At 43.9% G+C, this 13,851-nt stretch overlaps 1 protein-coding gene across 4 annotated transcripts in view; it reads left to right on the forward strand.

Moving 5' to 3' along the window:
• MYOF (myoferlin) overlaps positions 1 to 13,851 on the forward strand; it is a 156,272-nt gene that overhangs the window by 91,128 nt on the left and 51,293 nt on the right. For all 4 annotated transcript variants that reach the window (XM_032836238.1, XM_032836258.1, XM_032836249.1 and 1 more), the window contains 6 exons: positions 2,193 to 2,370; positions 3,498 to 3,622; positions 5,773 to 5,879; positions 8,205 to 8,397; positions 9,782 to 9,937; positions 12,926 to 13,057. In XM_032836238.1, coding sequence (XP_032692129.1) covers positions 2,193 to 2,370; positions 3,498 to 3,622; positions 5,773 to 5,879; positions 8,205 to 8,397; positions 9,782 to 9,937; positions 12,926 to 13,057 — 891 coding nt within the window. The remainder of the gene's footprint in view (positions 1 to 2,192; positions 2,371 to 3,497; positions 3,623 to 5,772; positions 5,880 to 8,204; positions 8,398 to 9,781; positions 9,938 to 12,925; positions 13,058 to 13,851) is intronic.

Genomic DNA, 13,851 nt, shown 5'->3' on the forward strand with positions numbered 1-13,851 from the left:
TAGCACTTTTTCATGTGTCTGTTGGCCACCTGGATGTCTTCTTTACTGAAATGTCTGTTCATGTCTTCTGCCCATTTCTTGATCGGGTTATTTGTTCTTTGGGTGTTGAGATTGATAAGTTCTTTGCAGATTTTGGTTACTAGCCCTTTATCTGATATGTCATTTGCAAATATCTTCTCCCATTCTGCCAGTTGTCATTTGGTTTTGTTGCCTGTTTCCTTTGCTGTGCAAAGCTTTTGATCTTGATGAAGCCCCAGTAGTTCATTTTTGCCCTTGCTTCCCTTGCCTTTGGTGATGTTTCTAGGAAGAAGTTGCTGTGGGTAAGGTTGAAGAGGTTGCTGGCTATGTTCTCGTTAAGGATTTCGATGGATTCCTATCTCACATTTAGGTCTTTCATCCATTTTGAGTCTATTTTTGTGTGTGGTGTAAGGAAACAGTCCAGTTTCATTCTCCTGCATGTGGCTGTCCAGTTTTCCCAATACCATTTGTTGAAGAGACTGTCTTTTTTCCATTGGAGATTTGAAAGAACACATTTTTATCCAGGACAGAAGACCTACCCATGATTGTGATTCATTTAATAGAAGAATGAAGGCCATGGTATGAATGAATAACAAAGGGAAATCAGTTAATAAATATCCTACCAGGATCAAGTAATTTTTATTAGCTTCCTAGAGGTGAAAAGTGTCATTACTTTGCCACTTAGATTACGGTACACTAATTGGTAGCAAGGTAGGAATGCAAAAAAGCAAATCAACAACAGCAAGGGTCATCATATGCCAAAGTTTGATAGCAGTGTGGCCTCCAGACCTCACATGGAAGGACTGCAGATCTGGGAGCTCCTTCTCTAGGGCCTTTCAAACTAAACTTGCTATGGTGAGAATTTGTCAAACGATTTGAGTATTATCTCTCATGGGTCTCCACAAGTTTGTGAAGCATGTAGCCAATGTGGTCACACCATAATAACCATTATAGTCTCAACCCCAAGCTGGGCAAGCATCTACAGAGACTGGCTGCCAACATGGACCTGGAAAGGCTCTAGATGTGGACAATATTAAGGGACAGAATGCCTAGGACATAATGAAATACAGCAATTTAAACCATCGCATGGCTCTGTTTGACTAAAGAAGGCAAGGTACCCAGTGATCAGCGGGGACATGATCCACAAAAAAGGAGAGATGCCATCTGAGCAAGGAGGTGGATTCAAGAGACTTTATGTGCCTAAATGTAGGAAGGCCAGAAGGGCTCATGATCGTGTCTGCTAGGCTGAAGGTTTCTCAGTGTGGTCATTGTTGTCCCTCTGTTCAGCTCTTTCACACACACTAACACTCAGTCAGCCGGCAATTTAAAAAAAAGAGAGAGAGAGAGAGAGAGAGAGAGAGAGATGGGGCGCCCGGGTGGCTCAGTGGGTTAAGCCTCTGCCTTCGGCTTGGGTCATGATCCCAGAGTCCTGGGATTGAGCCCCGCATCAGGCTCTTTGCTCAGCGGGGAGCCTGCTTCCCCACCATCTCTCTGCCTGCTTGTGATTTCTCTCTCTGTCAAATAAAATCTTTTAAAAAAAGAGAAAAAAAAAAACATTTGATTTCTATTTTGGAAAACAGATAAGTTCAACTAAATTCACTTGTTTTTAAAATCTTACATTAAAAATCTTTCTTGTTAAAAAAATCGTTGTTTTTGATTAGAAAATTAATACTTAAATAATTCAGACAATTAAAAAGGTAGAAAGTAAGGTTAGCCAGAATCTCTCTACCTTCCCCAGTGTAACTGTTAACAGTTTTATTCCTATTCTTCCAGACTTCCTTCATGCATATGCCAATATTAAACTATATATTCAGTGGGTTCGCCTAAAAATGCCTTTTTTCCATGTTTGCACATATGGATCTACCTCTATTTTTATTAATTTTATTCCACTGTATGAATGTAACATAGTTTATTTAACCAGTGACTTATTGATAGACATTTGTATCGTTCTCATTTTTTTCTCTGTTTCAGTCAACATTGCAGCAAACATCCTGGCACTTCTATCTTTACCCACTCGAATGAGTCCAAGAGAAAATGCTAGATCTAAGAACATTTTCTACTGGCATTTAATTCAACACAAATTATTAGGTTTAAAATTACACCTCCTAGAAACCTACATGTAAATAAGAGTAAAACAAGTTTCACTGAGCCTCATGTCTGCTTGTACTTTATAGAAATACCAGCGAAGGCGGAAGTATAGCCTGTCTGCCGTGTTCCATTCAGCCACCATGTTGCAAGATGTTGGCGAGGCCATTCAGTTTGAAGTCAGCATTGGGAACTATGGCAACAAGTTTGACACGACTTGTAAGCCTTTGGCATCAACCACTCAATACAGCCGTGCCGTATTTGATGGTAAGAGTCACTCTAACCATCTCTCCTTCCTTGCTTTGTGGCAAGAAAAGGTTGAATGGGGAAGAGAGGTGTCTGGAGTTCAAGCACCTTCAAGACTGGTCAAACCCAAGAAGTCATAGGCCCTTTGCCAGGGTCTGAACCCTAGTTCCCCCTCCCATGTCCAACTTTCACACTGGCTCTGCTTTGTAAAATCACGAGATGGCAACTTGCTGAACTCTGAGCTCCCCTAAATCAGCTCCTGCTCTGCCCAGCTCCACCCAACCAAGCCATAAGCTACTCTTAGATTGAGTAGTTGAAGTGGACGGGACTCTGGCTCAGGCCCTGGAAAATCTAGCTTCTGGTCTTCATTCTGTGACTCGCCAGCATTGTGACCTTAGCCATATCACTTAATTGTAAACTTCAGTTTCAGCCACTTCTCTAGAGTTGCTGTGAGGATTGAATGGCTGTATTTGAACAAAGGTGGATGAGAAACAGCCCCCGCTTTTAAGTTTACATTCTAGTGTGTAAAATAAGTCATAATAGGAAGTAGAGTATGAGAATGCTCTAGCGAAGGTTTCAACAAATGGTTTAAGAGTATAAAGAAAGGAGAGAGAAATGCTGATCCAATGTTCCAACAGTATTGCCATAGTTTTTAATTAAATTCTGTACAAACAGTGTTAAAATATCAAATGTGCTAGAAAATGTTGGCTGATAATTCTTAACCATCATAAGGCTCTCAGTAATACCAAACCCATGTATCCAGCTAAGGCTTTAGCAAAGAGAAAAAAACTTTTTTTTTTTTTGCCCCAATTCCAACAAAAATATTTACTTAGAATAGCACTTTTCAGGTGCAGACACCTACAGTCTAACCCCCTATGCTGTGTATTTTCTGCTGCCATGTTGTGGAATCATCAGTGATGTTCAGACATATGAACCTGAACCACTACAAGATCCTAAAATTGTTGTATTCAGTTTACTAGGGTATTTTAGAGAGATTTCCAAAACAACTATCCCTCAATTCCTTCAAATAAAACTTAAAACCCAGATCACCCCAAACCATTCCAGGTAGAGATCGATCAGTAGCCCAGTTTGCATAAATGCATTGTTTAAGTGTCCGGTGTTCATCAACTCTCAATGTTCTACACCAGGGAACTACTATTATTACCTGCCTTGGGCCCACACAAAGCCAGTTGTTACCCTGACTTCTTACTGGGAGGACATTAGTCATCGCCTGGATGCGGTAAACATTCTCCTAGCCATGGCAGAACGGTTGGTAAGTTTATCTTTCCTACATTTCCTTTCCACCAAACAGTAAATTATGTGTTAGTTTTAGGCTAGATCCCTCTAACACAAGACCTCAGAATACAATGATAAGATAAATGTTCTTTTGTACAGTTGAGGTAGGTGTTCTAAGGCTGGTACAGAGGTTCGGTGGTAATGAGGACCCAAACTCCTTCCCCGTTGTTGCTCTCCCATCACTAAGGAGTTGTCATTGTCTGCACAGTTGAGGCGGCTTACTGCTACACCTGCCCTCCAGCCTGAGGGAGGGGAATGGGGAAGTAGAGGACACAGGCCTTCCCTTGAAGGGAAAGACCCAGAAGTCACATACTTGACTTCTGCTCATTCTCCATTGGCCAGAATCCAGTCACACAGCCACATCCTTCTTTGGATGGGTTGAGTTACTACTGCTTGGGTTAGCAGATGACCAGATAAAAGCCCTCTTACTGAGGAAGGAGGGGGTGGGTATTGAAGTAGGAGGACAACCCACAGTTTCTGCCACAATGAGGTGTGGCGTGGAGAATGGTTCATTCCAGTTGAAACATGTAGCCCTTAGAGCTTTACTGTTAATGGGGTAAAAATCTCCACTGTGGGAAGAGTTGGGCTCAAGGAACCAGAGCCTGACATGTTATATTCTCTTTGTAAACTAGAGGACCTTGTTTGGAGGTTGGGGGTACTTTCTGGTTAAAACTGCATAGATGCAGTATCTGTAATTTTCCATCTAGTTGACATCGATGAGAAGGGGCTCATGGTTGGGATATGTCTTAAGTCAAAGATACTACATTACTTCTATCAGGTACTGATAAAATCCATCTGTTATTAGTGTTTTGATTTCCAGATTACATTAGTGTTAATTTTTTCTAGCTTCAACCTCTGTCAGGGTGGGACCAACATGTGTGGGGGTCCTGGAATATACCTGAACAAAGAGTCCATGGCAAAACCTGAAAATACTGTTTTATGTTATGAAGACAATATTGAAGGAGAATTGTAGGTTTAAATCAACTGAAGCATAATCGTTCCCATAACAAAGCTGCAAGTGATATACAGTGTAGTTGTGGTATGAACTTCCAGTCCTCCGTCTTGAGGAGTTTAGTAAAGAATTGGTCACCCCTCTATTCTGATGATGTTTTGGGTGTTCTTCAGCCTTATTCATCAACATTGACCAGGCTGTCCATACTCCATGCTCAGCTGGACAGGATGGTGTTTGCCCATGATCAGGATTTCGATAATCACGGAGAGCCCTCCATCTGTTAGCAGGTGCTCACAGTGACAGAACGTATGTTCTGGGCTCATCTTGTACTTACCTGCCCAGCCCAAATCACCATCTTCCAGGGGGATTCTATTTCCTTTTAGTGGAACAGCATGTAAAAACCAACATCGGGGTACTAGAAAGCTCGCTACCATTTAGATGTCATTGCTTTGAGGTCTTCTCAGTGGGGAGGTTTAAACGTGAGCACGCACACACGTTTTCACATGTCAGTTTATTTCTAGACCTACCAATATATGAAAAGCAATGAATTTATAAGGATAATTCCCACTCCATTCTAATATCACAGGTTTATTCTAGTCTTCCCGATTTCTACAGTTATAACTCCTTTCTCCAAGAGTGAGAAACCTCGTTTGTTCATTTGGTAAATCCTAAAATCCACAGATAAACCACTGTGAAAAGCAAATCAGTTTAGAGTTTGATATGTTCGTGGTTCTTTCTTTTCTTCAAACTGAGGGTGTATCATCAAAATATTATGTTCAAAAGTTCTTTAGGTTCGTTTGGGGTAGTTATGCCATTCATCTGCAATATCGGTCATTTGCTTCTGTTCTATGTTCCGTGTTGGGGTTCCTTCCCCCCTCTTTATTGGTTTTATTTTATTTCCTTTTTGAATACATAAAATATTTACATGGTTTCAAAGGCCAAAGGTATAGGAGAGATTGTCCTATTACTTGTACATGTCAGCATTGATTAAATTTTGAAGACAAGGGAATAGTGCTAAGCTATGGTGAGCATTTTTAAATGTAAAAAATGAAATGCTCTGGTTTTTCTGTTAAGCCTTTTGTGCATTTTTTTCTTAAAGATAAACGTTCAACCTTTACTGAGTTTAATAGCATAATGCACAATGACCAATTATTTCCTCTTTCCAAACTCTCCAGCAATTGAATCTTGAGGCTCTGAAATCAGGGATGCAAGGTAAAGTTCCTGCAAACCAGCTGGCCGAAATATGGTTGAAGCTGATCGATGAAGTTATAGAAGATACAAGGTACAGTGACCTTGTTCCTGTCTCAGAATTCCCAGTCATGCTTTCCTTCCTAGAACTGTAAGACTCAAAGACCCTCTAGAATTGTTTCCATTGTTTGCCTGAAAAAAAGTCGAGGTTCTCAAAAGGCCCTAGTCACTGGGAGGAGTCTCTGAATCACCACCTGGAAAAGCTCCACTTTCGGATTCCCGGCCAGTTCTAAGGCAGCTTCCAGGAGGGGAGGCCAGGAGGCTGGAGGCCTCTCCTGGAAGCACCTCCCAGGGCAGCCCCAGGCAAGCGGTGGGGAGACGGAAGGAGGGAGCAGGCCTAGGCCTGACTCCCTCCCATCAATCCCTGTGTGCCCACTGCCAGGAGAAAGGGGACTCTTGGCTCCCACAGAGAATGGGGCCTTAGGGTGGGGCATTGACTTTGCCATTCAGAATAACAGTCCTAGTTCACAAACATGTTTTCAGAAACAGCCTTTTTAGTTGCCTTTTTAACTGAATGCCTGTTGAACTGTGGCTAAGTCTCCCTTCACAAAGCCAGTAAATTTGAGTTGAGCAGGAAACCCTTTTAGGACTGTGACTTGGGGAAACAGCTCAGATCCCTGGGCATTTGGAAATCAAAGGGGGAAGTGATTCATCCCAAACTCATTTTAAATATTGACTAATAGTGCAGTGGACAGGGAAGTTACAAAAGAAAAGCCTATTGAAAACTTCTCCTAAGCAGCAAAAACCAGGGATGGTTCCCCACCCCCACCCCCAACTCGGGACTCACACCCTCAGTCTCCCTGTCTTCTTGTGCCTTCTAGTGGTTTCGCTAGGTCATTGAAGCCCAGCTGAGATCAGAGCCCTGCTGGCATTTCAATTCAGAGGATTTAAATCTGGGTCTTAAGAGGTCATCTCTCCCAGTCTCCTTATTTAGGGGTGAGCAAAGAGAGGCCCAAGGAGGTGAAGTGGTGCATTTGATAACCAGAGCTGGGTTTTTCCACACAACTTTTCCCACGACATGCGTCACACAGGCAACATCTCTTCATCGAAGGTCTCCTGTGTGACTTTGGAGCTAGCGGCTTCCATATGCATTTTGTGCCTGGAGGAATTATCCCAGGGATTTAACCTTTCCAGCCTATTACCACAATTACTAATCCAACCAAACAGAAACATTTGGTAATACCTTCATGTGGAAAATTCTGTGAATTTCAGGGTTTGCTGAGCAAAACACAGAACCATCTATTGACACAGATTTTGAACAAAATGGATATGAACTGTTTTTGAAGGATCAAATGGAATCTTTTTAATGTGATGTAACAGGAAATTTGTGTTTAAAGGAAGTCATGCTGGGATTTCCTTCATTTAAGTAGCTTGGGAACCAAAAAAAAAAAAAAAAAAAAGCAGCAGCAGCAGCTAGAGGACATTCAAATCAATGGAATTTCTAGGTAGAAACAATGTGAGTAGAACTTCCTGGAATTGGTGACAGGCTCACCCAGAGGCCCCACCAGCTGCCGTGGTGAGAGGAAGACTGCAGAAGAAGGTGAATTCTGGCCCCAGCTCAGCTGTTCTAGACTTCTCATTTTAATGGGAGCTTTGCCTCCACAAGTGGTTCTTAACCTTTTGGGGAACTAATGGGCCCCTTCAAATATCTAATGAGACGGATAACGAGGAAGACAAAGCTTAACGACGAAGGCCACATCATTCAGACTTTACTCAGCAGTCAGCATTGTTCTAGGTGCTCTCCATATATGAATTCATTTATTCTCATAGCGGCCCTAGCAGTTAGATGCTCTTGTCCCTGCTTTGAAGATAGAAAAACAAAGATTAACTGCTCAGAATCCCAGAACTAGTAAATGGTGGGTCAGGATTTGTACCCAGATGGTTGGCTCCAAAGCATGGGGTCTTTGTCATACGTCGCACTGCCTGCCAACACAGACAACAGATTTTAAAATAAGTTACAGGAGTTTGCAGACCTGCCGAGACCCCTGCCTTCCTCCACGCACTGCCTAGGGGTGTGGTCCTTGGGAACCCTTCTGCCAAATGCTCTGTGATCTGCCTTCGTCGTGTGGGTCTGTACTCCGGTTGTAAGAAGCAAAAGAAAGGAAGACGTGTTCCTCCCAAATGCTGCAGCTGTTTCCATCTTCTCTCCAGTGACTCCACGGGGTCTAGAGTTAAACCCAAGAAATTGCTTTGGAATGTTAATCCCCCCGCAATGCTCAGAATCTGTCAAGCAGGTCTGCTCTGCCAACACCACAGACGCAGCTCCCAAGATGGAAGTCAAACAGAAATGGATTTGACAGCTCTGACGCCCAGAAAGCTGTTCTGCAGAATATCTGTTTCATTTCTTTTCCTTCTTTAGGTACACATTGCCTCTTCTGGAAGGAAAAGCCAATGTCACAATTCTCGACACTCAGATCCAAAAGCTGCGGTCCCGATCTCTCTCCCAAATCCACGAGGCAGCTGTGAGGATGAGGTCTGAGGCCACGGAGGTGAAGTCTACACTGGCGGAAATTGAGGACTGGCTTGAAAAATTGCTCCAACTGACTGAAGAGGTAGGACTTTTAAACTTCTCAAAGGTCAGTTGGTACGGAAGAGGGATTCTGTGGAATGGCACCACGGCTAGAGAAGGCGGTTGGAGAATCTAGTATCTGGGATATTGAGCAGATCTGACAGAGCAGGCAACTGAGGAGTTACTGGGCTGGGATGCTCATGGGTAATGGGCTGAGCATCACTGAAATGGGGACGGGAGACGAACATTGAGTTGGGGGTCCTGGAAAGGTCTTCACGGTCGATAAATCATTGTCATTATCATGATTTAAGCAGAGAATACATCAAGTTGAGGGATAATGTTAGATCTGTGGCACAGAGGATGGACGTGCCCTCTTTGCTTGGGATTGGGAAGACCTGCTTACAAATTCTGAATCTACCATGTGTAAACTTGGGCAGCCTCTGTAAGCTTCAGTGTCCCCATGTATAAAACGGAGACCTTCACAGCACTGTATTGTGAAGATTCAAGGAGATGATGACTAAAGGGCTTAGCACAGTGCGGGGCACACAGTGGTGCTGGGCGAATGCTGGCTGCCATTAACCTCTGGGGACTGGAAATCCAAGAGCGTAGGACACCCCTCCGCCTAGGCTTCAGAGGTTCAGTTGGAGGGGAATTGTCCTATAGTTGTGGGTAGAAATACATGTGCAAAAACATGGATTGTTAGTAATTTTTATTTTCTGCTTTCTATGTTTTGGTACTTCCAAAGTTCCCTTATGGTGAACGTATATCCCCTTTATAATCAGAAAAAAGGAGGTTTTAAAAAAAACTAAATGAGGGGCGCCTGGGTGGCTCAGTGGGTTAAAGCCTCTGCCTTCCGCCCAGGTCGTGATCCCGGGGTCCTGGGATCAAGCCCTGCATCTAGTTCTCTGCTCAGTGGGGAGCCTGCTTCCTCCTCTCTCTCTGCCTGCCTGCCTCTCTGCCTACTTGTCTGTCAAATAAATAAATAAAATCTTTAAAAAAAAAAATCCTAAATGAATATCTCCAATTGGGCAAACACAGGATTGTGAGCTGGGGATGCTTTGTCTGTGTCCCATGACCTGTGTGAATCCTGTAACCCTTGACTGCTGTCAAGGGCTTTCTTCAGATGGTGGGTGAGAGAAGAGGGGGTGTTTCGTCAAATACCTCTCAGAGCTGTGGAGGGCAGGGTTTGGGCGGCGAAGCTCCCCTCTGCTTCGCCCTGTTCCCTCTGGCCAGCCGCGGTCTGCCTCCCAGCCCCGCAGGCTCCGGGTGGTCCCAGAAGGTGGGTGACTCCGGAATTCAGACAGATCCCCACCCACAGAGTTTCTGGGCTAAGGGGAGCCCTGAGGAGCCGGCGGGCAGGGCGTCGGGTCCCTCCGCTCGCAGACTAACTCCAGCTCTGCTCCGTCTCCATCCGCCCGCGTGACCAGCCGCAGAACAGCATGCCGGACGTTATCATCTGGATGATCCGGGGAGAGAAAAGACTGGCCTATGCACGCATTCCCGCCCATCAGGTTCTCTACTCCACCAGTGGCGAGACTGCGTCTGGCAAGTACTGCGGGAAAACCCAGACCATCTTGCTGAAGGTACAGCCTCACCCCCGTGTACTGTGAACTGCTTCCACGCACAACCCGCATTCCCGGGAAGGGGCTGCTTTATTTGCTGATCACGGGGTGACTAGGGCCATCGTGATCAATTCCAACCCATTTTCGGGCACCTTCCCCCGGGGCGGTAATTCCCAGAGAGTGGCCGGGCGTCTGCTGGCATTCAGTCAAGGACACTTCTGGAGAGATCTCTGTGACGCTAATATTAACGTGCCATTGTGAATGCCGTGCTTTCTGGCAGGAATTTTCCTCTTATTTCTAATGGCTTGTGCTAAGCAAGGCCTCCTTCCCTTCCCTTGTAGTGAGCGTTCGGGAAGTAGGAAAAAAAGAAGTAATAGAGATAGTCTGTGCAGCCTGTGCCCTCGTGAACTGGTCTTCGGATTGAGAACAGAGTTTGCTGCTTTAGAGCAGTAGTTCTGAACATTTTTAGAGTCATGGGCTCCTTTAAGAACCTGGTGGAAGCTACCAGCCCTCTCTTCCAGAAGCGTGCACATCTCACATGCAACCAATGTTTAATACGTGATTCAGGAGTTTCGTAGACCCCGTAAGCCCACCCCAGGACCCTGCATTAAAAATTGCTCTGTGTGTGCTTATGGAGAACCAAGGGAGGGCCCAGGGCTGAAAACCGAGAAATCCAAAACAGTCCCGTGGGCATGGTTTGGCATCCCTGTCCCCGGCCAGCCCCAGCCCAGTTCTTTGGATTTGGGAGAAAAAAAGAAAAATCAAAAAGAGAAAAAGCAGCCAGGGGACAGTGTTCTTTTAAAACATGGAGATATCTCCTAATTTTTAATAAATGTACTCATTGTTCTTTAATCAGGAGAATGAAAATAGAACCAGAGTGATTATCTTCCTTCACATATCTCTGGGTGGAATAAATTTTACTTCAGGTAGAACCACAGTTACAGTTGTGTCTGTAAGCGGTCAGTGGAAGCAAACTGGTTAATAAATAAAATTTCACAGTGGGTGGGGGAGGAGGCAACATGGTATTCTCCGTGCTAGGTTTTAGAACCTGGTGGATAAAGAGCAAAATGCTTTCAAGACGATGTTGTCTGTATTTATTGATTTTGTTAACACTCATTATCCAGTTTAGGGAGATGTTGAATTCATAGGGGTTTTTTGCTCAAAAAATTATTGAAGAACCCAGAGAGCTTTTGTCTGTGTGGGCTATAGCTATCAATATTTACTATAATAGAAATTAAAATGAGAAATTTTAAAAATATTTATTACTTCATTTTAAAATAACAGTAATTAAACCCATTATATGTTAATATAAATTACATATTTTTAATAAAATGTAACTGCATTCTCTTTACAAAATTAGAAGGGTGTTTTACATTTTTGCAAACCTCTTTAATGCCTGGCTTCACAGAAATATAACTGGATTCCCATATCTGCTTCTACAGTTGATCTGATAGAATAAGTTGTTTGGCTGAAGTATATGAAGAGGGGGCGCCTGGGTGGCTCAGTCGGTTAAGTATCTTCCAGTCATGATCCCAGGGTCCTAGGATAGAAAGTGCCCCCACCCACCCCCATTTCTCAGCAGGGGGCCTGCTTCTCCCTGCTGACTGCCACTTCCCCTGCTTGTGCTCTCTCTCAAATAAATAAAATCTTTTATAAAAATTCTAAAAAATAAAAGAAGTCTATGAAGAGAATTGGGCCTCACATAGATATGTAATTGGACAAGGGAAGAGTATTCTAATATCCTTTTCAGATAATTGTGGATACACATTTTTGGTATAACACCAGACTCAAGTAGTAACCTCTAAAAGGTGATTGCAATATGGAATTTGAAACCATACCAGTGAACTTTTCATTCTCAGCTGCATTGAAATCCGTTGGTTTATTTTGAACTTTGAATGATTCTATTGTCCATGCATGATTTTGTAACATTTAGCATTGATCATTTAGAAAATATCAGTTCATTGAGTTATGCAGATCTTCCTAATGTTGACACATTTGATCTTACAACGTTGAACGAAAATCACTTTAATTAATATCACTCATCCAAAAAGTCTTTGTGTATCAGGATGCTATCAGGCTCACCGTGACAGATATGTTTTCCAAAATTCTCACTTTTACTTGAAAGCCTGAATTTTATTATTGGCAACAGAATGCAGTCAGTTATTATACCTGAAGCAGCAGGCCTGTTTTATGTTCAAGGAAACCTCTGCCCCATACTCAAGTCTGAATAATCATATTTGTCTGTCAGTTGCTGTTTCAAGTAAAAAAGATTTCCATTAAAAGAAAAGGCTAATTCAATTCACATTTCAAGCAATTGCACAAGAGCTTTTTCTCAAGATACACATTAATATGCAGCAGAAGAGGCTTGTGCCTACTTTCCCTTTCATTACACAAAATACTAAGATGTACTCACTGGGCTCCTGGCTGGCTCAGTCCATAGAGCACATGACTCTTGATCTCAGAGTCCTACGTGGAGCTTACTTAAAAAATAAAAAATGAAAAAACTTAAAAAGACGTACTCAGGAATCATGATTTGATAAGATTAGTAATTTTTACTGTTTTATGGAGGGAATTCATAAGTAGAACTAGTTATTTCTTTTCTTCACTGAGTGAGGAAGAAGATTATGACCACGGGTGGAGTTTGGTGCTACTGCCCTGATTGCCGCTGCAATGCCCAGAGTCTCATCTATAGGCTTTTGCACCATCAATGCAGCAAAAAAGACAAGGAACATCTTGGTATTATTATTAGGAAAGCAGTTTAACTCCAAGAACCTCCTAGAAAAGTCTCAAGGACACATGGGGGTCCATGACTCACATTTGGAGAACCCTTGCTCTTACTGTTATTATAATCTGTGCTTGTAGGGTCATTTGGGAATGCTCGAACTACGCAAACATAAAATAGGACTGGGGAGAGGGATGCTTGTATGTTCAGTCTGCTTTGGGCTGGAACGCAGTGTCATAACCTGTGCTGCCCTCAACTCACAGAGCGCGTTATTGTGTGTCTCACAGTACCCGCAGGAGAAAACCCACGGACCGAAGGTGCCCGTGGAGCTGCGAGTGAACATCTGGCTGGGCTTGAGTGCTGTGGAGAAGAAGTTCAATAGCTTTGCAGAAGGAACGTTCACCGTCTTTGCTGAAATGGTACCTTCAGTGACATCAGTGGCTTTTCCTCTTGGTGGTGGGGTGGGGGTGTTCCTGTTACTTGGCCTTAGAGAAAGCATTCATCCTTCAGCACCCGGCCTTCAGTACTACCTAAAATCCCATCCGAGGGACCTTCATCTGGGGGGACGGGGAAGGACTGACAGGAGGTTTTCTTGTCCACATCAGGACCCACCGGAGTGATTCACACGTAGACAACCCAGTAAGCAGGGTGCTGGGGATGTGCAGACGTGGAGAGTCGTGCTTGGAGCTGGGGGTCTTTGGAAGGCAGAGGACGCATTCCTCATGTAGGGAAATCTTCCCTAAGTGATTGTAAAACTGTGTATCCTGTTGAAGGTTCCGACTGCCGGGGCCACCCTAGAGATTCCGATTGTGTCACTGAGAGAGGGATTAACAGCAGCAAGGATTCCCTTGTGGGTGCACATGGGGCCTCAGTGGACCACTTGGAAAAACAATGAAATACATGGGAGCTACACAAGGCCCTTACAGCGTGGGCTTGGAAGCACCATTGGAGATAAATAGAGGGAGGGCTGGAAGCCACAGGGGAGGCCCTGGACCACGGGCATTTATGTGAGGTTAGCTGGGCAGTGTGGAGTGGGCATCAGTGCACATATAGGAGACACTCATTCCAGCATTTGTGGAGGGTTTCTTGGCATCAGCCTGCCCTCCAGCTCTGAAGCTAGAGCTAAGCTGGAAGGTGCTAGTACTGAGCAAGGATCAACCAGTCCAGGGCCCTCTTTCCTCCTTTCCCATTTCTAGACCCTTCCCTGCATAGC

Source organism: Lontra canadensis, unplaced genomic scaffold (genome assembly GCF_010015895.1).
Source record: "Lontra canadensis isolate GAN:19392208 unplaced genomic scaffold, GSC_riverotter_1.0 scaffold3, whole genome shotgun sequence".
NCBI classification, from domain to species: domain Eukaryota; kingdom Metazoa; phylum Chordata; class Mammalia; order Carnivora; family Mustelidae; genus Lontra; species Lontra canadensis.